This window comes from Panthera tigris, chromosome X (genome assembly GCF_018350195.1).
Source record: "Panthera tigris isolate Pti1 chromosome X, P.tigris_Pti1_mat1.1, whole genome shotgun sequence".
In the NCBI taxonomy this organism is placed as follows: domain Eukaryota; kingdom Metazoa; phylum Chordata; class Mammalia; order Carnivora; family Felidae; genus Panthera; species Panthera tigris.
The window spans coordinates 43,135,475-43,162,073 of record NC_056677.1 but is presented as its reverse complement, the minus strand read 5'-3'; the positions used below and the strand labels follow the sequence as shown (position 1 = coordinate 43,162,073).

Here is a 26,599-nt window from a genome sequence, read left to right as displayed (position 1 = left end):
TTTCAAATATATTATTTCACCCATACGTGGAATTTAAGAAACAAAACAGATGAATATAGGGGAAGGGAAGGAAAAACAAAATAAGATAAAAACAGGGAGGCAAACTATAAGAGACTCTTAAATACAGAGAATAAACTGAGGGTTGCTGGAGGGGAGGGAGATGGGGAGATGGGCAAAAGGGCGATAGGCATTAAGGAGGGCACTTGTTGGGATGAGCACTGGGTTTTATATATAAGTGATGGATCACTAAATTCTACTCCTGAAACCAATACTATGCTATCTGTTAACTAACTTGAATTTAATTTTTTAAAAAGTCAACAAACAAAATTAAAAATAAAACTATGGTGAGATTCCTCTACCCATCTGTTACATGGCTAAAATAAAAAAAATACTAATACCAAGTGCTGACAAGGATATCTGTAGATATCCTTGTGTAGAACTCTTACACACTACAGATGGATCTCAAGGGAATTATGGTGAATAACAAAAGTCAATCTCAGAAAGTTATGTACTGTATGATTCCATCCATATAACATTTATGAAACTACAAATTATAGACACGAACAAATTAGGAGTTTCCAGGGACAGGAAGGTGAGGGGAGGATGATGGGTATTGATATAAAAGGGTAACATGAAAGATCTTTGTGGTAATGGAACAGTTCTATATCTCAACTGTGGCGGTCATGCTTACAAAATTTACATGTGCGATAAAACTATATAGACTAAACACACACAACAAATAAGTACAGGCAAAATTGATGAAATTTAAATAAATTTAATTATGACACTGTATTATAGTTCTGCAAAATGTTATCATTGAGAAAAAGTAGGTGAAGGGTACACAGAACCTCCCTATATGGTTTTTAACAACTTCTTGCGAATCTTATTTCATATCAAATGTTAAATTTTCATATAACTATATACCTAAAAGTCCACTTTACTGTTTACTTAAAAATGCAAAAATTAAAGTTATAAAAACACTACGTATATTTTCTAGAACTGTGATTCTCTATCAAAAGGTGTACATTAATATCACTTGTGGAGCTTTATAAAAATATATGTGCCCCTTTACCCAAAACATACAAAAACACTAATTCAAAGGAATACATATACCCTGTGTGTGTGTGTGTGTGTGTGTGTGTGTGCGCGTGTGTGTATATATACACACACACACATATACATGCCTGAGCCACACCCCCACAATTCAATTCTGATTTGACAGTATATGGGACTTGGGCATCTATGATTATATGATTCGTGCACTAGAGGTACACCCCTAAAGTGGATGACCACCACTTTAAAAGTGGAGGGATAGGGTCGCCTGGGTGGCTCAGTCGGTTAAGCGTCTGACTTCAGCTCAGGTCATGATCACACGGTTCATGGGTTCAAGCCCCTCCTCAGGCTCTGTGCCGATAGCTCAGAGCCTGGAGTCTGCTTCGGATTCTGTGTCTCCCTCTCTCTCTACCCCTCCCCCGACTTGCACTCTTGTCTCTCTCTCAAAAATAAACATTAAAAAAATTAAAAGTGGAAGGATAATATACACACACAAATATGAACAGTAGCTGTGAGTTGTGTGATCACAGGTAATTATAATTTATTACTTTGCTATAACAAATGTGAATTTTTGTGCAATTAAAATAACAACAAAAGCTTTTTAAAATTTTTTTTAATGTTTATTTATTTCTGAGACAGACAGAGACAGAGCATGAGTGGGGGAGGAGCCGAGAGAGAGATGGAGACACAGAATCCGAAGCAGGCTCCAGGCTCCAAGCTGTCAGCGCGGACCCCGACGCAGGGCTTGAACTCACAAACCGTGAGATCATGACCTAAGCGAAAGTTGGTTGCTCAACCGACTGAGCCACCCAGGCGCCCCACAACAAAAGCTTTTAAAAAAAAAAAAAGATTCAGTTCATCATTCCAGCTAGTATAGATATTTTATCTCTGATATCCATTTATGTGCTATCTCTATTCCCAGTTTCATTGCATGCAATATCTGATGAGTAGATCTTTTCTGTTCTCATCTACATCACGACTAAATATCAATTAGAACAAAGTCCACTGGCAGTCCTTCTACCTTAATAACGATCAGCAACCTTTGGGATCACTTTTACTTACATAAGATCTACCCAAATTCTACTTTTACCTAATTTACTATTCTTCATCATTTCCATAAGACGAGAGGTATTTTCGTGCTCTGCTGATATCTAAATATACCACATCATCCACATTTTCCTGGTCTGTTACTTTGAAGTGACCCTGAACCACTCCTCTGGTACTCAATAAAGGATATTAAACTATATTACCTTTTCATATTACCCAATTACATAGTCAAGACTCTTCTGGGAATAACCTATACCTTGTAATTCCTCACAAACTCCATAGCAAGTCATTCATTTCCATTAATTCAAGAAATACTTACTGATATTCCACTATGTGCCAGGTACTTCTCTGGACTATCCTTCCTTAAAGTGGTAATTAAGTATTCATGGCAGTATTGCCTCAACATCCAACCCTGCACAAACAGCTACCTGCCATGTCTAGTTCTGCCATGTCTGCCACACTGTCCTTCCTGATCCCACCCGAAGCTTGAAAGGCTTTCTCACTGACCTCTACCCAAATTACTAGATAGACTTTTACAAAATTTTGAGGATGATTAAACTACCATACCATCATTGCCTTTTCTAGAAATAGTCTCTCCTTCTACTGGGTTCTCACAGTATCTTATATATAACATTCTTATAGTACTTAGGGTATTCTACTTTTTATCATACTTATCTGTCTGCATATCTTATCTTGTCCCCTAGATCATAAGCTCCCTGAAGGCAGGAACCATGGTTTACTCAGCTCTGTACACCCAGAAAAGTTTTACCATGCTTGGCATCTGGTGATGTTGAATGATCAATAAAGAGAAGAGCAGCCCCTTAAAGCAGCAGTTGTCAGGCTTACCTGCACCTCTACCAACCAGTCCACAAGAATGGCCCTCATGCAACTGCTGATGTCAGTCTGCCTGTGCATGTATTTTGTAAGTATGAACTTTTCCTGGCAGCAATAAAAAAGAAATATTAACAAATAAGCACTTCTTTTGTTCAAAAATGGTAACTTAGAAAAAAATACTGCAACTAATTTCTCAGAAAAATAAATTATAATAACATAATTAATTTCTTCACAGTTCTACCTCATTATTTTCAGCTGGTATCAGATAGGGGAAGATCAAAGTATCTTTTTCCAGATGAGTTCTAGTTATCCTTGGGAAATGGATGCACATTATATTCAAGTGTCAGGGTGGACAATGAGGAGTCCAGGATGTATATGGAATATGGGCAGGAATAGGCCTATGACTATAGAAAAATACCAAAGAGGTTTTGCCCCTTCTTTGCAATTCAATCCAATGCACAATCCCACACTATGTAGAGCAGTGCTTCTCAAACTTTAACATGTGTACCATTTGGGATCTTTAAAATTCCCATGCCAATTTAGAAGGTCTGGGGTGGGGCTAGGTTTCTGCATTTCTAACAAGATCCCAAGTGAAACTGACAGTGCTGAGCTAAGGCCCACACTTGTAGTATAACAAAGTTATCTCTTACTTCCTCCAAGATATACTAGAAAAAGTGAAGGATCTGGAGTCAGTTAATCAAACATTACGTCTCTAGAGAAAAGACAAGATATTCATCCTCCCTTTTATGTATGGCCTGCTAAAATTGTTAGCTGGTTGGTAGATAATCTTGGCCCCATCTGTTCCATTGAGAGAGAGAGAGAAGAAAATTGGGAAATCAATGAATTTTAGTGGTCAAGGAGACTGGCAGATTTCAAAGGAGGAAGAAAACTTCACCAGGCTGGAGAGTGATTTTACATATGATGCCAGAAACTTGGATAGAGAAGGGAAAAGATTGCTAAGAGCAGCCGCCCAGAAAGAGACTACTATTTCTGTGTCTGAGACCGTCTCCTCAACAATTACAGGTGCAGGCTTATGGTCTTCAAAGTAATCAGACTTTAGCCCATATCCCAGCTCTACCATATACTAGTTATGTGATTCTGAGCAGTTTCTACAATCTACAAACTACTACAATCTACCTACTATCATGGAGTTACTGGGACAATTAAACAAGATAATGTGTATAAATCCCTTAGCATAATGTCTAACTTATAATAAATTACTAGTAAATGTCAGTTGCTGTTGTTGTTATTTTAATCATCATTACTTCCCCTTCAACTTGCATTTTAAGGATGGAGTGATGAGAAAATGAGACCTAGAAATCATTCTTCTCCAACAGCCACCTACATACCTCTCTCTCCTTCATGTAACTGAAGATATCCTTGGCATATATTGAGTTGAAAAATGGATCATTATGGTTCTTGTCAATATCCTCCAATGGGGTCATCTGCTTGGAAATCACCAAAAAGACATTAGGAGGAGAAAGATTCCAAGGAAGGCTTAGCACATACACATAAATGATACACTCCTTTCTTCCCACTGTCTTCTGCTAAGTTTCCTAAAGCCTTATATATCCTGGGCCATAACAGAGCACTGCTTGGTCCTTCAATACTCATACTGCTAACTGACCAAGAAATGTTTAGTCCTCCTTGTACATGTCTGCTCCGCCCTAGCAAATAGACACCATTTTTATAAAATGGTAAGTTCAAGACTCTCCAAGAAAAACACTTTTATTTTACTATTTCAACTTATGTTGCCTGTCTTCTTAGGTCACTTGTTTTGTCCCAATGCTTTGATCTAACCCAATTCATTTTCTTGGTAGCCTTTTCCTCCCATCTACACATTTACCCAGGTTGTTTTGCCTACAAGAAAGGTATTTCTCCTCCTGCTTGCCAAATCTCATCCCTCCATCCTTCCAATTTACAACTTAAATACCATTTCCTTGGGAAATACCTCTGTGGACTTTACCCATCTTTGACTGGAGCCCACTACAAATGCAGATTGCAATTACTAAGAAAGGCAATTTCCTGAAGGAAATTGGCTAACCACTACTGTAAAGACCAATTTTATACATACACACACACATACATTCCAGATCCTTGTGGGTATTCTTGGAATAAATACTTTCTGTTTGGGTGTATTTCTATGTCAGTTGGAAAGTCAAGAGATCCCACAAGGCTAACTTTATTTACTATAGCTTACTATATACAGATCAATTGCTTAGCAAGGCAAAAAAAATCTCTTTACTGACAGCCACCTACAGGATAACAAAGAACACATTATCTAATTTAAGAAGGAAGAGAACACAATACCTCCTTCTGTGAACTCTTGCTCCAAGGTGAGAAAGGTCTATTAGAACTGGATTGACAAGCACTGGACTTGTTTGTAGTACTGAACTTGCCCACACTGGGCACGGTAGCATTGCTGGACATGCCTATTCTGGATTCGGGGGCAGTGCTGGACACATGTGAGCTGGTTTCAACTTGGAGGATCAAGAAATCTTCAAGAAAGGTGTCTTCCTTGTGGATGGGATTCTCTTGCAAGGCCAGTGGCTCCTTCAGGGACAACTCCTTATCAGTGGTGGATTTCTCATTCAAGGCACATATATCCTTGAAATGGAATGTCTCATTGAGAGTAGGCTTCTCCTGTATGGCCAAGGACTCCCTTAGGATGGTCTTCTTCTCAATGCTGGGCTTCTCCTGCAAGGCCGAGGGCTCCCTCAGGGTAGCTTCTTCCTCAATTGTGGGATTATCCTGCAAGGCCAAGGACTCCCTTAGGATGGTCTCCTCAATTCTGGGCTCCTGAAAATCCAGTGGATGCTTAATAAGGGATTCTTCATTGGTGATATTCTCTTGCAAGGCCAACTCCTTCTTCAAGAGGAACACCTCCCCCTGAGCAGTGAGTTTCTTCTTTAAAGATAATTGCTTCTCAATGCTTATTGTTGCCACCTCAGTAGAGAGCTCCTTCTTCAGAACCAATGTTTTATTTAAAAGGGATGCCTCTTCAGTAGTGCTTTTCTCCTGCAAAGCAAACAGCTTCTTCAAAGAGTAATCTTTGGTATCAGTCTTCTTCTGCAAGCCCAAAGCCTTCCAGAAGAGGGACTCATCTTTGTTGGTAGGTTTAACATGCAGTGAAAATGGATCCTGAGAGAGGAATTCCCCCTCAGTTGTAGGCTTCTCCTCTAAGGCCAATGGTTCATTAATATAGGATTCTTCTTCAGTGGTGGTCTTTTCTGCCAAGGCCAATGGCTTAGTTGAGAGCGACACCTCCTGCAGAGTGGTGTGCTTCTCTTTCAGTGCAGATGGATCCTGGAAGAGGAACTCCTCTTCAGTTATAGACTTTCTATGAAAGGTCAATAGATTCTTAAAGGATGACTCTTCTTCAGAGGTGGTATTCTCTGAGACCAGTGGCTTCTTTAAGAGGAACACCTTCCCCTGAGTGATTTGCTTTTTCTTTAAAGATAAAGGTGTCTTGGTAAGGACTGCCTCCTCAGTTGAAGACTTATTCCTAAATGACACTGGCCCCATACAGAAGGAATCTTTATCTTTGCCAATCATATTCGGCAAGTCCAACAGTTCTTTGCACATGGACATCGTTATATGAGTGGCACACTTTTTCTTCTTTAAAGATAAAGGCTCCTTGGTGGAGACTGCCTCATTTATGCTATGTTTCTTCCTAAAGGAAACTGGTTGCATAAGAAATTCATCTTCACCATCGATATTCTCCTGCAATGACCATGGCTTCTTCAAGAGAGCCACCTCCCCCTGAGTGGTGTGCTTCTCTTGCAAGACAGAGGATTCCTTGAAGGGGGACTCCTCCTCAGTGGTAGGCTTCTTTTTAAAGGGCAATGGCTCCTTAATCAGTGACTTCTCTCCAGAGGTGGTCTGCAATACTAGTGGCTTCTTCAAGCAGGACATCTTAACCTGAGTAGTACATTTTTTCTTCTTTAAAGAAAATAGCTTCTTGGTGGGGGTTGCCTCCTTGATGGTACATTTCTTCCTAAAAGCCAAAGTCTCCTTTAAAAGTGACTCCTCCTCAGTTGGAGTCTTTTGCAAGGTCAATGGCTTCTTCAAGATGGACATCTCCTCCTGAGAGGTGTGCTTCTCTTGCAACATGGACGGGTCTTGGAAAAGGGACTTATCAGTGGTAGGCTTCTTCTTGAAAGACAGTGGCTCTTTAATAAATGACTTTTCTCCAGAGGTGGTCTTTTGCGATTTTAGTGGCTTCCTCAAGTGGTACATCTTCCTCTGAATGGTGCACTTCTTTACAGGTAATGGCTTCTTAGTGGAGTTTGCCTCCTCAGTAGTATGTTTCTTCCTAAGAGACATTGGCTCCATAAGAAGTGTATCCTTACTGTCTTTTTTCTCCTGCAATGCTTGTGGCTTTTTCAAGAGGACCTCCTTCTCATCAGTGGTGTGCTTCTCTTGCAATACAAAGGGCTCCTGGAAGAGAGACTCCTCCCTACTGGTAGGTTTCTCTTTAAAATACAATGGTTCCTTAATGAGTGCCTTCTCTCCAGAGGTGGCCTTCTGCAATTCTAGTGGCTTTTTCGAGTGAGTCATCTTCCCCAAAGTAGTACACTTCTTCTTTAAAGATAATGGCCTCAAGGTAAGGAATGCCTCCTTGACAGGTTTCTTCTTGAAAGCCAGTGTCTCCTTAATGAGTGACTCCTCTTCAGAGTTGGTCTCCTGCAATACTAGTGGTTTCTTCATATGGGACATCTTCCCCTGAGTGGTATACTTCTTCTTCCTTGAAGATATCACCTTCTTGGTGGGGGTTGCCTCTTCTGTTCTAGGCTTCTTTCTAAAGTTCATTGGCTCCATAAAGAAGGAATCCTCTTCAACACTGATGTCCTGCAAAACCAAGTCCCCCTGATATATGCACATCTTCTTTAAGGATAATGTTCCTTTGGTGATGGCTTCCTCCTCAGTTTTATTCTTCTTCCCAAAATTCATTAGCTCTACAGCAAATTCATCACTACTATCAGCCTCCTCCTGTAAAGATGGTGGCTTCTTCATGAGGGATACCTCCCCCTGATTTGTGGACTTCTTTAAAGATAATGACCTCTTGATGAGGGTTGTGTCCTCAGTACTGGGTTCCTCTTCTAAAATTATTTGCTTTTTGAAAAATGATGCCTCTTCAGTAGTGGTTGTTTTGGAGATGGTCGATATCTCCACATTTGGTACCAAGGTAGTAGAGACCACTACTGGCAAAGGTTCCAGCTTATAACTGTAAAAGACACAATGTCTGGGTAAGAAGAATGTAGTTCCTAGAATCTTCACCTACCATCTCATTTTGTTGCTGCAGTTACAAAAGGTATAGAAGGGGAAAGGGCTTCAACATCAAGAGACAGATTAAAAGGTAAAAATCAATGGGTACCATACTGAACCAACTAGGTAGCATATTGTATAGTTCTATGGCCTAGGTTCTCACACTTTTCTGAAAAATTTCTCCGAAAATCCATGTTATGTTTTCCTATATATGACTTATTTACTTTATTTATATACAAAGTCTTTATTATAATACTACCACATTGTACGAGTTATATGCTATATAGTATCAGTCTCCCTCACTAGCTGCATTTATTTTTGTCTATCAGCATCAGGCATCTGGCAAAATGCAGGCTGAAATTAATATTGTTTGAAGGCTTATGAGAGAATTATAAGAGAGAAGCTTATGAGAGGTTTATGAAGGCTTATAAGAGAAAGGTGGGCTGGCACTTAATATTGGTGGTGTCTTTTTTTTTTAAGTTTGAACTACAGAATATTTTATTTTACATTATGTTTTTATTAATTTTTTTCAAGTTAGTTAACATACAGTGTTGTCTTCACTTCAGGAGCAGAAGCCAGTGATTGTACTACTAGGAATTTATCCAAAGGATACAAAAATGCTGATTCACAGGGGCAAATGCACCCCAATTTTTACAGAAGCACTATCAACAATAGCCAAATTATGGAAAGAGCCCAAATGTCCATTAACTAACATTGGTGGTATTTAACCACATCCCCTTCAACCTAGGCTATTCATGAGATACTTTCCCAGTGGAGATAATAAAAAAACCAAAATAGACATTTGTTCACATGTGTCAGACTCAAAGCTTTGTTCTAAACAGGATTTCATGACCAAATCACTGGAAGACTCGAAATCAGAATAAAAGAGAATTGCAGAATGCAATCATCAATCTGAACAAAAATAAGTCTCTCCAAAAGACTAGGTACCATATGATTCCACTTATATGAAATGTCCAGAATAGACATACCCATAGAGGTATATCCATAAAAGAAAGCATATTTGCGGTTGACTATGGCTGGAAAGGGGTAGAGAGGAGACTAGAAAGGGGGACTGGCAAAGGAAAGGGACTGCTAATGGGTTCAAGTTTCTTTGGGGTGGGGGTGTTGAAAAGTTCTAAAATTAGATAGTGGTGATGGCTGTACAACTCTATGCTTATAATTTAAAAACCACTATATTGTTTTAAAAAAGAAAGTGTTTTGAGAGGTTCCACATGGCCAGATAGATTCCAGGTCCCTCCTGATGAGAATTTTTAAATGTACTGTTCAGATAATCTAGTTATGATTAAAAGTATGCATTCTGGCTAGACTGCCTGAATTCAAATCCTGGCTCCTCCACTTACTAGCTGGGTGACCTTGGGCAAGCTGATTGTCTGTGCTTCACTTTTTTAACCCATACCATGAGAATCATATTACCTCCTTTGTAGGGTTGCTGTGAAGATCTACTTAATATGCAATAAAAACATGTAAAACAAAAAACTGTTTGAAACAACTGTATGCCAACAAATCAGGTAGTTTAGATGAAATGGACAAATTCCTAAGAAGACACAAACCAGCAAAACTGGCTTAAAAAGAAAATAGGAAGTATGAATAGACCTATAACAAGTAAAAACACTGAATTAATAGGGGTGCCTGGGTGGCTCAGTCAGTTAAGTGTCCAACTTTGTCTCAGGTCATGATCTCATGGTTTGTGATTTTGAGCCCCGCATGGGGCTCTGTGCTGACAGCTCAGAGCCTGGAGCCTGCTTCGGATTCTGTGTCCCTCTCTCACTCTCTCACTTCCCTGGCTCATGCTCGCTCGCTCACTCTCTATTTCTCTCAAGAATAAAACATTAAAATTTTTTTTAAAAAAACACTGAATTAATAATTGAAAACTACCCACAAAGTAAAGTCCAGACCCAGATGGTTTCACTGGTGAATTCTACCAAACATCTAAAGAAGAATACCAGTTCTTCATGAACAACCCCAAGAAATAGAAGATATGAGAACAGTTCCCAACTCATTCTAGGAAGCTAATATTACTCTGATACCAAAAACAAAGACATCTCAAGAAAAGTATAGTCTGATATCTCTTATAAATATAGGTGCAAAAACATCCACAAAATACTAGCAAACTAAATCCAGCAACACGTAAAAGGATTATACACCAAATCGGATTTGTCCCAGGAGTACAATATTAGTTTAACATCCAGAAATCAATTCATGGATTAAGCCATATTAACAGAATAAAAAACAAAAGCCACATGATAATCTCAATAGATCCAGAAAAATCATTTGACAAAATACAACACCCTTTCATGATAAAAGTACTGAACAGACTAGGAATATAAAGGAGATTCCTCAACTTGATAAAGGGCATCTACGAAAAACCCAAAGCTAACATCAGACTTAATGGTGAGAGACTGATGCTTTCCCCTTAAGATCAAGCAAAAGACAAGGATATCCAACCCTTCTTTAGGGGATGGGGGATTGGTCAGGTAGCAGTAGATAACTCATATAGCACTGCTGACACTTTAGGACTAAACCCCTCTATTCTCTGAATAAATTCCAAACTCTTTGCCATGATCTGCAAGGTCCTGGTGACCTGGCTCTTATCTGCCTCTCCAAGTCCATTTCTTAAGAAACATTGGCATGGGAAATAAATATTGAGTATCTACGATATCGTAGATCAGAGTAGGGTGATCAGAGTAGGGGTGATCAGAGTAGGCTTTCTTGATAGAGTGAACAATGGTCTTTGTGACTGAGAGGGTTCCTGGGATGCAAGACTTTCAGTATTAAAATTGGGCAAATCCTATGAAAACCAGAATAAGTTGGTCACCCAATTATTAGAAGACAAGAATGTCCACTATTGACATTTCTATTCAACAAAGTACTAGAGGTCCTAGTCAGGGCAAGAAAATAAAAGGCAACCAGATTGGAAAGGAAGAAGTAAAAAACTATATTAGCAGATGACATGATTTATACAGAGAAAATCCTAGGAATCCACATAAAAACTATTAGAACTAATATATAAGTTCAGCAAGGTTCCATGATACAAGATCAATATACCAAAATCATACATATATCTATATCCTTGCAATGAACAATATGAAAATGAAATTAGGAAAATAATTCTATTTGCAATAATGTCAAGAAGAATAAAATGCTTACAAATAAATTTAACAAAAGAAGTACAAAACTTATACTCTGAAAACTACAAAAATGTTGAAAGAAATTAAAGATCTAAATAAGTGAAAACACATCCCACGTTTGTGGGTTGGAGGACTTAGTATTATTAAGATGGTAATACTCCCCAAATTGATTTACAAGTTCAAGGCAACTTCTATTAGAATCCCAGCTGGCTTATTAGTGGAAATGGACAAGCTGATTCTAAAATTTATAAGTAATTGCAAGGAACCCAGAATAATAAAACAATCTTGAAAAAGAAGAACAAAGTTAGAGGAATCACACTTCCCAATTTCAAAACGTACTACAGAACAACAAGAATCAAGACAGTGTGATACTGGCATAATGATAGACATGTAGATCGATGGAATAAAACAGAGTTCAGAAATAAACACTAATATTTACAGTCATTTGATTTTTGACAAGGATGCCAAGATAATTAGGTGAAGAAAGAGTAGTCTTTTTAACAAACAGTGCTGGGACAACTGGACATCCACATGCAAAAAAATAAAGTTAGATCCCTAACATACACTACCAACAAAAATTAACTCAAAAAGGAATAAAAATCCTAAGAGCTAAAGCTTGAAAACTCTGAAAAGATAATCTTAAATCTTTGTAACCTCAGATTTGGCAATGAGCTCTTAGATAGGACACCAAAAGCATAAGTAACAAAGGAGAAAATAAACTGGACTTCATCAAAATTAAAAATTTTTGTGCATCAAAGGATATGAACAAGAAAGTAAAAAGACAACCCACAGAATAAATGAAAATATTTGTAAATTACGTATCTCATCAGGGACTTGCATCTAGAAAATATAAAGAACTCTTACAACTCAATAACGAAAAGCTCAACAACCAATTTTTTTTTAATGGGCAAAGAATCAGGGGCACCTGTATGGCTCAGTCGGTTAAGTGTCCGATTTCAGTTCATGTCATGATTTCATGGTTCATGGGTTCGAGTCCCACATCGGGCTCTGTGCTGTCAGCTCAGAGCCTGGAGCCTGCTTCAGATTCTGTGTCTCCCTCACTCTCTGCCCCTCCCCCACTCGTGCTCTGTGTGTGTGTCTCTCTCTCAAAAATAAACATTAAAAAAATCTAAAAAAAATAAATGGGCAGAGGATCTGAATAGACAATCCTCCAAAAAAGTATACAAGTGGCCAATAAGTACATGAAAGATGCTCAACATCAATCATCATCAGAAAAATGCAAATCTAAACCACAGTGAGGTATCACTTCACACCTACTAGGACAGCCATAATTAAAAAAAATAGTAAGGGTTGGCAAAGATGTGGAAAATTGGAAACCCTCATACAGTGCTGGTAGGAATGTAAACTAATGCAACCACAATGGAATACAGTTTGGCAGTTCCTCACTGAGTTCACCATAGAATTACCATACCATATGACCCAACAATTACATTCCTAGGTATATACACAAAATAACTGAAAATAGGTGTTCAAACAAAAACTTGTATACAAATGCTCATAACCACACTATTCACAATAACCAAAAGGTCAAAGCAACCCAATGCCCATCAACTGAAGAATGGATAAGAAAAGTACAGTATATTCATACAATGGAATATTGCTGGTCCATAAAAGGAATGAAGTACTGACACCTGAAACAACATGGATAAACCTTGAAAACACTATGCTAAATGAAAAAAGGTAAACACATAATACCACACGTTGTATAATTCCATTTATACAAAATTTCCAGAATAAACAAATCTATGGAAATGGAAAGTAGATTAGTGATTACCTAGATCTGGGGAGGATGGGGGAACTGAGAGGTGACAGCTAAAGATACAGGGTTTTGGGGTGTTTTTTTTGGATTGATTAAAATGTTCTAAAATTCACTGCAGTGATGGCTGCATAATTTCAAATATACTGAAAGCATTTGAACCATATACATTAAATGGGTGAACTGTATAGTATGTAAATTATATCTCAATATAGAAGTTAGCAAAAAAAAAAAACCTCACTTAGAATAAAATGTGATTATAGTGAGCTCTCAATAAATGTCAGCTACTAGCTCTAGTGCTATTATTAAGGTCCATTCCACTGAATCCTAAGTGAAGGCAAGAATGTTTACGGTATTTTGTCAGGATTTCTCTGCTAAAGTTAGAATTATAAAAGAAATTCAGGAGAAAATAATGCAGGGAATTAAAGTCAAAATACACATAGAAATCCCAGGAATTCATTTCAGCAAGAAACTAAGTAGGGATAAATACTAATCTGGTTTGATTTCTTTCTGCTAGGTAATTAGAAAAAGTGACGCATGGACCTAACATGTTAATTGTCTAGAGTTACCCAAGCTTTTTCTCTTACCCTTTGGAACTCATGCTTAGGCCTGCTGTATCTGTTCAGCTAATTTATTCTCTTCTTTCCTGAAAGTAATTCCCACTGGGATGAGGAGAGGTTATAAAAAGGCCTCACTCCACTTTCTAACTCTTCTTCTAATAAAAGTTTTTCTAGGGGTAAATCCTTTTTCTAACCCAAATAAGAATACTCATACCTACTTGCAAAACCTATGAACAGTTCCCTGTAACATCTGGAATACAAATGTTTTGGGCCTAGAGAGAGAGCAATTTCTCTCCAGTAACAAGGAACAAGCCTCTCCCAAAAGCTTCTAATGAGATAAGCAGATTGGCAAACTATCAACCAGCGGCTGAGTATCCCCTGAAAAGTTGCCACCATATTCTCAATAATAGACTAGCTCAAACAGGGACTGAATTACTAAAAGAGAGAAAAGATGAGCCCAAGATCTTTTGGCAAACTTCCCAATGACAACAGCTCTTTCAATACGCACACACCACGGAAGGAGAGAAGAGGCCTATAACACTTCAGCAACCACAGCTGGGCCTACCTCAGCACCCAGGGGTTAATGTATAATCACCACTGTGGCACACTAAACATGTCTCAATGGGGGACAAAAGGAGGTCAAATGATGTCACATACTCTCCTTTACCATCTAAAACAATGCCATCAGAGTCACTTCTTACTCACCTTTCCATGTTCATCTCATTGTTTTTGGTCAACCCAAGAGCAGGTGTGTTCCCTTTTATCTTCTTGGAAACATCTTTAACAAACTCCTTACTGGCTTCTTTCTTGATCTGGGCAGGTTGAATTTGAGAAGCCTGTGAAAAAAATGAGGTGGGGGTGGGCAGGGGAAGAAGGAAGCAAGGAAATCTAGAGAACCACAAATTATCTAATAGGTAGCTCTTATAGGAAAATTTTGACTCACATCCCCACCTTGTTTGGGTATTCCCAAGAGTAATAATAGAAACATCTCACAACCAGTGTGGTACTGGTGCCAACTAATCACAGCAGAAGCTAGCAGTACAATAGTACTGCTAAATATTAGCTAAATAGCAGCCTTAAATGATTCCAAGATACAAAAAAAATGTAGTTCTAATCTCCATGTCAGGTATACTGGCTGGCAAATTCCCAGAAAGATGTTTTGTTAATCTCACATTCCACTTTGACTCTATAAGATATTCAGAGGGAGAAAAAGGTAATATAACTGGCTTGGCTGCCTGGGTATACCAAAATCAACTAGCTTTTCAGGTAGACCTCTGCCACAACACTACCTGAAATACATCTATCCCATCTCATTGAGGGGAAATTTATTTAACATGGGGCTTTGGGGAGCTCTACCATAAACTCTAATCATGACTAATTGTATTAAACAAAAGAGATCATGAGACTGTGAATATTTTCAGTAAAAATAAATTTAAAAGTTGTGCCTTTAAAATGAAACAAACTGAACATAATTGTATTCCAAATAAATGCCATAACCACATTAAGGGAAAAAGAAAAAAGAAAACAGAAGAAAATACAACAACTAATCCAAATAAACACAGAATTAGACTATATACCCTTAAGATACACATCTTCAGTCAGGATGGGTTTGTGGGGTGGCAAAGAACATTGCAAATAAAGCTGGAACTATTTTTAACAGGTTTATTATGGTGGTATGAATGAAGTAATTTTGAAACCCTTTTAGATGGGTTATAGTATTGAGTAAATGTGTTGATGTCCTTGGTTACAAGAGTTCTCACTGTAGGAGAAAGAAAATACAAATATGGATTAGGGAATGCAAGAAAAATCCCTGAAAAATCCCTGTGTATTGGAATAGGAACTGTCCAAATCCATGATTTCTTAAATAGGTGTATGTATATACATCTGAGTATATAGGTATATGTATACATGTGTGTGCATCTGTGTATACAGATATATGCATATGTATGTTTAAGTACACATATGTGTGCATGCATAGGCATATGCAGATATTTCCTAGTTCTGTCTGCTGAAAGGGCAGAAAAAGTAGGTGCTCCAGTAGCACACTTAGCACTGACATCTTGGTCTCTAATACCATTCCCCACTAAAAGGAACCAGAGTTCTTTGGAGAAATGGTTGACTCCAGGGCTGAGAAAAAACAGATGCAAGAGGAACCTAGAACATCTTGCTATGGTGGAAAGAAGAGGCTCAAAAAATTTCTGAGATGGGGTGCCTGGATGGCTCAGTCAGTTAATCATCTAACTCTTGATTTGAGCTCAGGCCATGATCTCATGGTTTGTGAGTTTGAGCCTTGCATTGGGCTCTGTGCTGGCAGCATGAAGCCTACTTGGTATTCTCTCTCTCTCTCCCCCTCTCTCTCTGCCCCTCCCCCACTCATTCTCATTCTCTCTCTCAAACATAAACATTAAGAAAATTTTTTAAAAATTTATGAGAATATGTCACAAAGACACAGCAGTCAGATTGAGGGGAACTCTACTGGCCAAATCTGGGACAATTTGAGCACCAAAATAATTAAGTACAATAACAAACAATAAACCACTGAAAAAATGGGAATTTATAAGTCCACACTAATAATAAATAAACAGGGAAGGAGAGAAGGCTCACACTTTAATAGAATACCAAGGGCAGACTGGTAAATGTGAAGTGAGTGCTATAGCTGGAAAAATCATCATAAAGATTTGGTTTAGACAAAAATCATCAATGGATGTTAAATCTAGGGGAAAATTTTTATGTAGAGCAGATTATTTGCAGGCTCTTAAGAGTGTGTCCCACAGACCACATATTAGTTGCAAGAGGAAAAATTATAAATAGTAATTACACAGTGGGAAGCCAGACAACATCTTGACTGGAGCTCCCCAAAGCCCCATGTTAAATAAATTTCCCCAGACAACATCTTGACTATCACCAGTGAGGGACAGATGGACATCATATGCCTCCAGATGTGATATCCTAAGGACAGAACATCACCTACACAGTACCCCAGCCAAGTATGTATAATATCAATCTAGTCACATAGAAGCATCAGACAAACACAAAATGAGGAATGTTCTATTTTTAAAAAGGTGTCTAGGTGGGACTGTATTCTTCAAAAAATGTCGATGAAAAACAAAGAAAGGCTATGGAAATGTTCCAGATTAAAAACAGCTAGAGACACAACAAGTAAATGATACTACACTGGATCTTCTACAGGAGGGTAAAAATACTTATAACATTGACCTTATAAGGTCAACTGAAAAAATTGGAATATGGATAATAGGTGACATAAAAATATATCAATGTAAATCTATAAAGTTGTTAGTAGTACTGTGGTTATACAATACAATTTCTCTGAGGAACTATATACTAAAGTACTTAGGGGTAAAGGACCATGATGTATATAAGCAAATGGGATAAAATGTTAACTATAGGTTAAACCAGGTGAAGGGTATATGTATATTATTTGTACTACTTTGTATTTTTGCAACTTTTTGTAAACTTGAACTTATTTCCAAATGAAATATTAAAAAATATGCCTTTGTATCATCAGATCATAATAAGCAACCACAATTCAATAGGGAATTCTTTCCTAGGTCCCCAAGTCATCCAACTCTGCTCCTCAAATAGCTTGGCACTATTTTCATTTTAACTTCTTACCTAAAGTTTTACAAACTCCCTATATGTGCAACCGAGATTCAGTATTGGAAAAGAAATGTATTCTTGGCAGAAGAGAGGTGGAGACCCCAACACTTAGGGTGAAACTCTCTACTTGCCATATGTGAAAGTTAAAAGCACTAATATTCTCAGATTTCAGCTCAAGGGGACCTTAATCTGCACTTCCTTACAATTGTTTCATTAAAAAAAAATACGAAAATTGTGTCCTACTGACACAAAATCATTTAGGTAAATGTGGATACAGACCCTATCTCCTTGTCTACTAGCTTAGGATCAGTTCTTACATATCAAAAGTCCTTCCCATGCTTGAATGATAAAGAGGAAAAGAAAAATACAGCAGATTAATTACAACAGATAGATTCCTTTGGCAGGCCAGGACCTCACTGGTGAATGCTGAGGAAAAGATAGATGTGTGGACATGGAGACTTAGTAATACAGACAGAAAGAAGCAAATAATCATATAGGGAATCCCCAAAATTCTGAGAGAAAGGAGCCCTCACCCCTCAAATAGATGAGCTCAGACATAGGAATGATTTAGGCACATTGTAATGATGGAACTTTCTCTGGCAAGTACCAAAGACTATTCAGGGGGACCAAATTGAATCTTCAGAACTTATATGCAAAGGGGAATTCTGGTTTCTGAGTTTCTGGAAAGCTAGGGGTAGAGCTACTGCTGAGAGATGCCTTGCTTCTCCCACTCCAACCCTATATAAGGATGTGGCCTAATAGATAGTGCATTCAGTTGGAGAACCAGAAGGATTCTGCATGATTTCTTTTCTATTTATTTGTGTTTGTTCTTTATGAATTGCAGTATAAACTTCATGGAGGGAAAAAAAAACGACTTACACACAGCCAGAAATTTTCCCATATGCTGTGAGACCTTGCTTTGCACAGTGTCATAATTGCTCTCCCATCAGAGACTCTGGGGGTCAAGAGAAGCCACACTAACATGGGCTGCATCCGCTTCCTATTTGTGTAGCTATCTTATTTCAGCTAAGTTTCTAGATCCATGGCTAAATAAGTCAGGAAACAAATCTAACCCTATAGGTCTGTGTGGGAAGGGTCTCTTTCAACCAATCAACAGTCAATCTGAAATTATTCAGAAAGCCATAACCTAATTATATATGTTGCAATCTGCATGGGAAAAAGACTATACTAGTACAAAGGTGGTCACATAATACCTAAAGAGGAGAGATCCAAAAGAGAGAACTTTGCCAATACTTATCCAATCTTGCTCAAGGGAGTAAAATATTGTCTAGTAGATGTATTCTGGTAGTCACAGAAGGACACTCTATTATGGAGGGCAGGGTTCTCTGTATCCTAGATAAAACAGGCTTCAAAAGCAACATTGGGCAAATCCTAATCTGCATACATAATTATGGTATCTACCTCATAGAAATAAATGAGGATTAAGTGAGTTGATACTGGAAAAAGTGCTTAGACTAGTGCCTGGCACATGGTAAGCACTCACTTGTCATCAGTTATTATTTTCTAAGACCAAAGATTACCTTTGGCCCAATTCTACATTCAATTAGTAACATCTTAATTATCAATTCTGGGTTTTGCTGGTAACTTAATAACACCAGGAGGGAGGTAACTTGGAAGTGAACTCAACAATTCTCATCAAAATTGAGTTTCTCAATCTCCATAGTTGAAGACCAGATAGATCATGGAACTGCAGTCCTCAATGGTTCCGTACATCGGGGCACATTTTTTTGTGGTCACTATGAATGGGCTGCTGCTGGAATTTAATGCCAGGAGCCAAAGATGTTACGGCTGAGAACAGTTCTACACAACAGAAAAAAACTACTGTACTAACTGCCCATAGTATTTGAATTGATAAATACTTCCCCGAACGACAATGACTCCATCAAGATACTTACTTCCAAGGCCTAGGCAGCTAGCTGAGCCACCTCTGGATTTTATCTAAATGTAAGATCCCATAGTTCTTATATTTATCTACAATTTCACATCTGATAATCACTGTCTGCTGCTTCCAGACAGCTCAACCAATTAATCCAGATGGTATGCATCAACAGAAGAGCTCCTGAAGTTTCTGAAATTGGGTCATCCATTCCAAATAAAATTGGCTCTCGACACTCTAGAGAAGGTCAGGGTCTGGCAAACCAAAAAGGTCCCTTAAGGAAGAGGTTATCTAAGCCTTAGCAAACCACAGCAGAGGATTGAACTAGCATACTCACGTTGGTGAGATCTTCAAAAGCTGATCTCTTTTTGCGTGGTCTCTTAGGTGAAAATGAAGATATCTTTGCTTGGTAATTCTCCCTTCTCTAAAAAAGTAAAAGAGACAAATAAGTATATCCAATCATGAACACTTTTCAGGGACTTTGGATCATCTTTAGAGCTCAGGGGGAAGCTCCAGAATCTCCAAGCAACCAAGGATATATAGAATAAACTACAACAAAATGAACTACACAAAATGAAATTTTGGCACTCGCTGATGCTTAGAGTCCCTGAAGGAGGTAATCACTGATGATAGGGACAAGGCTATTATGATGACCTTTAGTGTAACTCTTAGAATGAGTAAAATAGCTTAGTAAAGCTAGTTTTCCCTCTTAGTTCTCTGATCTTTACGGTTATCCAACCTAAGATCACCACCAGCACCCAGCTACTCCCAGTCTTTCCTTTAATATGGATGCTCTCAAGCAAATTAGTTCAATAGTTTAACAAATAAGTGTCTCTTATGTTAAGTATTTAAGACATTCCCAATACAGACAATAACACATTATCTCTAGATCCTGGTCCAGGATCGCCTCTCTACTAGCTATTGACATTGGACAACTCATGTAATCTCTCAACCTCAGTTTTCTTATCAGTATAACTGGAATGATAAACTTCCTTATTTGAAGATCAAATAAGAAAATACATATTTTAAAAAGTCTGTATAAACTTAAGTGTACATAAATCATATTTTTAAATAATATAGCCCAATATGATTTTAAGCCTCATAAAGAAAATTCTGAATTTTTTAAGTATACATTTTCATGATTTAATTTTGTTATTTTTTAAGTAATCTCTGTACTCAACATGGGTTTCAAACTCACAACCCTGAGATCAAGAGTCAGATACCCTACCAGCTGAGCAGACCAAGCACTCCAAATTTTGTATTTTGAGAAAGGAGTTTGATAATCCATATTAACCTCTAATTTGTTAGTGTATATGAATGAGGGTTAGTAGAAGGAAGGAGAGGTGGATATTTTGGAGCAGAGGTGGCTTTCTTTCTAGCTATTGTTTACCATGCCTTACTCAACTCCCATGTGAATAAGGCCATCTCCATGGGGCTAGAGGTTAGGATGAATTATACCGTAGGACTCTTCTGCTCCCTAACAATTTTTATTTGGTAAAAGTCTCCTAAGTCTCAAATTTCCTTTATGAAATGAGAACCCTGCCCTACTTATATCATAGAGCTGTTATAATGGGAAGCAGAACATTAGGGTAGTGCCATTTATTTGCTCTGTTCCTCATCTAGGCCATGAAAAGTTAGTACATGACACAATAAGTGATCAGAAGTTTAAAGAATTGGATAAACAATATAGACCCATCTAGTACAGCAAAGCAATCCTGAAAGAGAAGAATTACTTCTGCTTTCTAATTGATTAAGCTTGGAAATCAGAAAACTATTAGTCTTTTATCTAGTTCTTGATAAATAATCCTAGTGGAAATAATTAGCAAAACTAAAATATTTCGTGGTTACACAAATCTCACAAATTAGCTAAGAAATAAACTGTCCCAATTCCCATTTAATATTACCAGTAGAAACAATCAGCCCCAAATAAAATTCACAAGTGAAACTGAACTCAATAAAATGTAGATTTACAAAATGTGCCCCAAGAAAGTTGGATTTGGAAAAATAACCACCACAAAAGAAAACTCATTATGGCAGAGCTCTAATGTCTAATATTGACAAAAATCTGATCAATGTATCAAATACTTCTTACCAAATATACATAGGGAAAAAAAACATTTAGCCCCTCCATGAAAATCATTTTAGTAAACCAAAAAATGAAAATGATTGGAAAATGTTTATCTGTACTGCGAGAAAACCAATCAAGGAAATTAAATTGGCCTAATGATGTTTGCTCTAGGAAATACTCCCTTAATGACAATTCATCAGTGTTAGTAAAACTCTGATTAAAATATGTATGATGAGGAACAAAGAACATCACAGGGTTGGAATGACACTGTCAAACTATCCACAAGGTCAAAACAGCAAAAGCAAAATGGATGCATTATTCAAATTTAATAGCTGTAAAAAGCACGATAATCCATTTGTTGATCTAATCTTCATATTCTCCCCAGGAGGTACCAAGCAGCCTCCTGGCAAGGTGCTTTGAACATCTCCCAGAAACCAAGAGTATAGATGTGATCATTAATGAGAGCTCAGTACTGTTTACTTTTGAAGGTTGTGAAGGGTGTCCTTCATTTTAGCTATGCATTTATGGAAAAGTAGAATTCATGCTTAGAACCCAAGTTCTAATTTGCTGGTCTTCTTCAACTACAAGGGCTACCACGCCTTCCCAATTTCTCAGATTAAACAACACATATTCAGAAAGATTAGGGGTGGGGATAGGGCCTGAGCCAACACAGGAAGAAGCTACTCGAGACACTGTTGGGAGAGACGGCTTGCTCTAACCTTTCCATATTGGCCATGATCGCTGGGCACAACGTTGCTGGACTGAGATTTCTTCATCTCAGGTTTAGAGCCTCGGGATGGTAGTGGCAGTGGCATCTCTTACAGATTCAGCAGTGTCTATCCAAGATAGGGCTGCAAGCAGAAAGCGACTCTTTAAAACATCATTCACCAGAAACATCACAGCATTCTCTGAAAACCTGTGAGAATACCCAAGCTCTCTCTAGTATCTCTAGAAGAAAACATACTCTGAGGTAGGCAAATCTGGGTTCAAATACTGGTTTTACCATAATTAACCTTGGGCAGTCTAAAAGCCCAGCACAGTGCCTGCCATCCTGTGTGGGCACTGGAACTATGGCCTACCTCCTAGTTTAGGCCTGGGAATACTGGGAACAAATCACATGAATGTTTTGCATTAAAAACAATCAAGAACATGACAGATCACATAGTATGGAAGCCAGTTGGAAGGGTTAATGTTCTTTAAAAGGCACAGGGCCTTGGCACAGCAATTATAATGATGCTACAGAGAAGACACAAGAATATACTATACACACATATACATGATAGGCCAAAGTATTCAAACACTGCATTCCATCAGAAGAAACTGTAATCCAGTTCCAGACACCTGGCAAGAAAAAAATTCAAGATGAGATAATGATAGAAGGAACTAACTTATTGAAAAATCACTTGACATAAAAATTTAACTGTCATTACAGCCCTTGGGAGAGTCCTATCTTTGTCCCATCTCAGTGGTGGACCCCATTCTACATTCCTTAAAGTTCTTTGTGAGTCCTCAATAGTTGGGATACACTTAGGTGACTCACAAGCAAATGCATTGTCAGGAGGAACCAGTTTTTGGATATATAGGAGACCTTTCCTATTCAGATGCAACTGCCCTTCCAACCTCACCCATATTCAATCTCCAAGTTCAACTGCATTTGACAAATAATAGGCTCCTCTAAGAGAGACCCTAAAGGCAATGCAACAAACTTACCCGCCACTCTGTACCTAGTATTTCAGGCAATGGAGATACAAACACAAATCATTCATCTTATCCTGTAAGTATTCACATGCACAGCTCTAACAGTAACATAAAAATGTGGCAATGATTTAATAAGAGTAAATACAAAGTACTACAGCAACATAATAGAAAGTCAGTAATCTTGTAGGGGGATAAAGGGGTGGAAGAAGCCTTCACAGAGGAAGTTATATATGATCTAGACTTAAGTGACAAAGGGGATCCCAAGCAGACTGGGGAGCTTTGCAGGCAAAGAAAGCCTGAGCACAGGCAGAGGCTTGCACATGGCAAGCACAGCAGGTGCAGGGACTTCCCAGTTGTCTGGAGCATGGATACAAAGAGTGTATTGGGGAAGAGTCAGAAAGGGGCCGAATACTAGGCTAGGGCCAGGCTGCTAAGAAAGGGAAGCAGAAAAGACTGCAGCTTGAGAGGAAGGTTTAAGAAAGGAGAAAGGCTGATTTGGGTTTTGCTTTGGATAGAGAAGTATTAAACATTTTGTCAGGAAAAATCAGTACAAGTATGTGCCTCCGCATTTATTACCTCAGTTCGTCTCACAACAAAGCAGTAAGGGTACACAGTACAGATACAATTCTTTCCACTGTAGAGCCCCAGATGTGTTAAGTAACTTACCACCCAGGACAAAACTATTAAGCAGCATAGATCACCCAGCTCTTTCTAGGGCTCTTTTTAAAATACCATGAAGTCTCTCCAATCATACTCAAAAGCACTCTAAAGCAGTCCCTGGTCCAAAGCAAAAGGCTTTAATGTGGAAGTGTAAGGAGACAGAATGAGCCTACAGATTTTTTAAAGAAGCCACTGGGTTTTTAAACCAGCCAACTTAGCATCTTCGAGCCTTAATTTTCTCACTTGCAATAGAGCAATACCACCATTTATTTGTAGAAGCATCATATGGCTCAAAAGGAAATTTGTATGTGCAAAGCCTAACACATGGTAGGCCCTCAAAGTAAGTGGTGCATCTTATTTTCCTTTTCATCCCCCAAAATCCAAACCTATTTTCTATCTCATCTCTCAAAATTCAGCCAAGCAGGAATAAAGCTAAATTGGGTGCACCCACCCTTAACCACACTGTCTGAAAACCACTTACCTCACTATTATTATTATTCACACCTCATACAATTTTTTTTAATGGCTGACCAAAGATTCATGTTCTGAAACTTTTATCTTTCAAGGGGGAAAGAAAAAAATAGACTGGATTCAACAGGATAGAAAGCTTTCAGTTGATTACATCACAGAGTAACTAAGCCTGAGAGAATAAGTTTATTCAGATGATAATCACACACCACCTTCATTTTCCTGAACACTAATCACTTGCTTTGGGGGACACACACACTGACTTAAGTAATTTTTTTGCCATTAGGAGGGGGTAGGGACTTGGCACCACCAAAAACAGCTTTCATTAAAGGACATTCTGCAGAACATTCTCGACTTCTACCACCTACAGAATGGAGCCTTGCTTGGACAAGAAAATCAGAATCCTTTCCACTTTCCAGACTTTCCATATTCTCTACATACACACTGATAAGTGTTGGAGATCCCCTGAGCATCCCAGGGCTGATGATAAAACCCAAACAGGGGCAAATTGGCTCATTTAGAAACCCAGATGCTTAGACTCCAAAACTGTAGATCAAGACAATCTATAGAAAACAACAGCAACTTCATTTTATATATAAATGCAGGTTATAGACAGCAAGACACTGGGGAGACAATGCAGCATGGTGTGCATGAAAGCAGTACCAGGCTGTGAAGGATGCCTAGGGTAGAACTCTGACCTTGCCCCTAGCTGGCTGGATGACACTACGCAAGTCTCTTTTCTTTAGGCCTTGTCTCCCCACCTTAAAAAATGAGGCAATGGGACCAGAACCTCCTAGCTATTCACCATGGTTTGAACAGACCAGCAACATTAGCATCACCTGCGAGCTTATTAGCAATTTAAAATCCCAGGTCCCAAACTAGACCTACCAAATCTGAAAGTGCAAGTTAACAATATCCCTAGGTGAGTTGCATGCACTTCAAAGTTTAAGAAGCACTGTTCTGGGTCCTTTGACTTCTGACATTCTAGGATCCTAAGTGGACCAAAGCGGAGAGCAGTGGGAAAGCCAGCTGCAGCGGTTGGAGTAGGGGATAGAAGACAGCCAGTGGAGATCAAAGGGAGAACAAGGTAGAGAGCACACATTTCCATCCTCCTTCATATCCTACCACCTGTAGTTCAAAAGACATCCTGCAAGTAGCATTCTCTGACTTAAATAAGGGTCAATGAAACTAATCCTCCACACTTCCACTTGTGAAAAGACGTTCTGTAAATGTACTCTGATTCAGGCATGTGTACTGCCTCTAGAGTACTGGTCACTCTAAAAGCTAGGACCTAGTCTCACTCGTTTTGCCATCTCATCCTCTAAAACACACTCCTGCCCAACTTCGCTCAGACTGCTGACATCAGAACAAAACAAAGGTTTCAAGACAAGGATGCCGCGCTTGCGGGCGAGAGAAGAAAGCGTGTTAACCAGGAACAGGAGTGGTGCTGAGGCATCAACCCGCGTGCGACTGGGCCGGACATTCGAGCGGACAGTACAAGCCCAAAGGCGCCTACCTCACATCGAGACTGAGGGCAGAACAGGAAAGATCATGGACGCACTCCTAGACCAGGAGAGGCCCGGGAAATGAACGGAGCTCCGTGTTGTAGCGACCCGTGTCCTTCTCAACCTGGACTGTGCCGGCTCCAATCCGCCCAGTAGCGAATTTTGAAAATTACAGCCCCAGAAGGAAGCGCAGTGGTGATTGGCCAGAAGGAGCCAATCAGCGTGCACAGTTGGGACGCGTGCTCCCCCAGCCAGGAGAGGCGGGGCTGGGTATTTTTAAATTGAACTCTGCAGCTAATAGACTTCGCATTGGGGCGTGGTTTCAAATACAATTGGTTGAACTAGTTAGGCCTGACCAGCGGAGTACTGGGCTCTTTAAAGAGACGTTTTCTTTAAACAATCCTGCTTCTAGGATGGGAGGGAGTGGCTGCATAGTGCAGATTCAGACCAACTAAAACATTAATACTAATAACCCTTTGTAGAGTCAAATGTTAACTCCTGCTGGCTTCACAAATGGCCTTGTGAGGGAAGGGCAGTAATCATTGCCCCTATTTTATGAATAAGCACCCAAAGTGCAGAGAGCTAATAGTAGTTAGCATTAATTTACCAAGAGCTCTGTGCTAACTGCTACAAATTTTTGTTTTAAATCCTGTCCAAAAAGAGAGTTACCTTTATTATTGCCATTTTACAGATAACAAAATTGTAACTTGCTAACTGCTCAATGTCACAAACCTACATTGTGGCAAAGCAGGTATTACAACTCAGATATTCTTAATCATTTTACTCATTCATTCATTCATTCATTCGTTATTGAGCACCTGCTTTGTTCCAGGAGCTAGAAAAACTGTAGATGAGTAATTGACAAAAGACTTGAAAAATTGATAGCCCTGCCCTATCCTCTAAGGATGCAAAGAGTAAATGGAGATACCAAAGATAAAATCCAGGACTTCCTGCATATACAGCAGATACCACTAAACTACATCCCTGCCTTTATTAT

At 38.7% G+C, this 26,599-nt stretch overlaps 1 protein-coding gene across 1 annotated transcript in view; it reads right to left on the bottom strand.

Annotated features, from left to right (window-relative positions):
- Nucleotides 1–25,726, bottom strand: part of CCNB3 (cyclin B3) — a 66,554-nt gene extending 40,828 nt beyond the window's left edge. The window contains exons 1-7 of the mRNA XM_042975019.1: nt 25,614–25,726; nt 21,991–22,122; nt 19,541–19,627; nt 14,394–14,524; nt 5,245–8,161; nt 4,284–4,379; nt 2,947–3,039 (exon numbers count right to left, since the gene is read on the bottom strand). Of these exons, the coding sequence (XP_042830953.1) occupies nt 2,947–3,039; nt 4,284–4,379; nt 5,245–8,161; nt 14,394–14,524; nt 19,541–19,627; nt 21,991–22,086 (3,420 nt within the window). The 5' untranslated portion in view covers nt 22,087–22,122; nt 25,614–25,726. The remainder of the gene's footprint in view (nt 1–2,946; nt 3,040–4,283; nt 4,380–5,244; nt 8,162–14,393; nt 14,525–19,540; nt 19,628–21,990; nt 22,123–25,613) is intronic.
- Between the last annotated feature and the right edge of the window lie 873 nt (nt 25,727–26,599).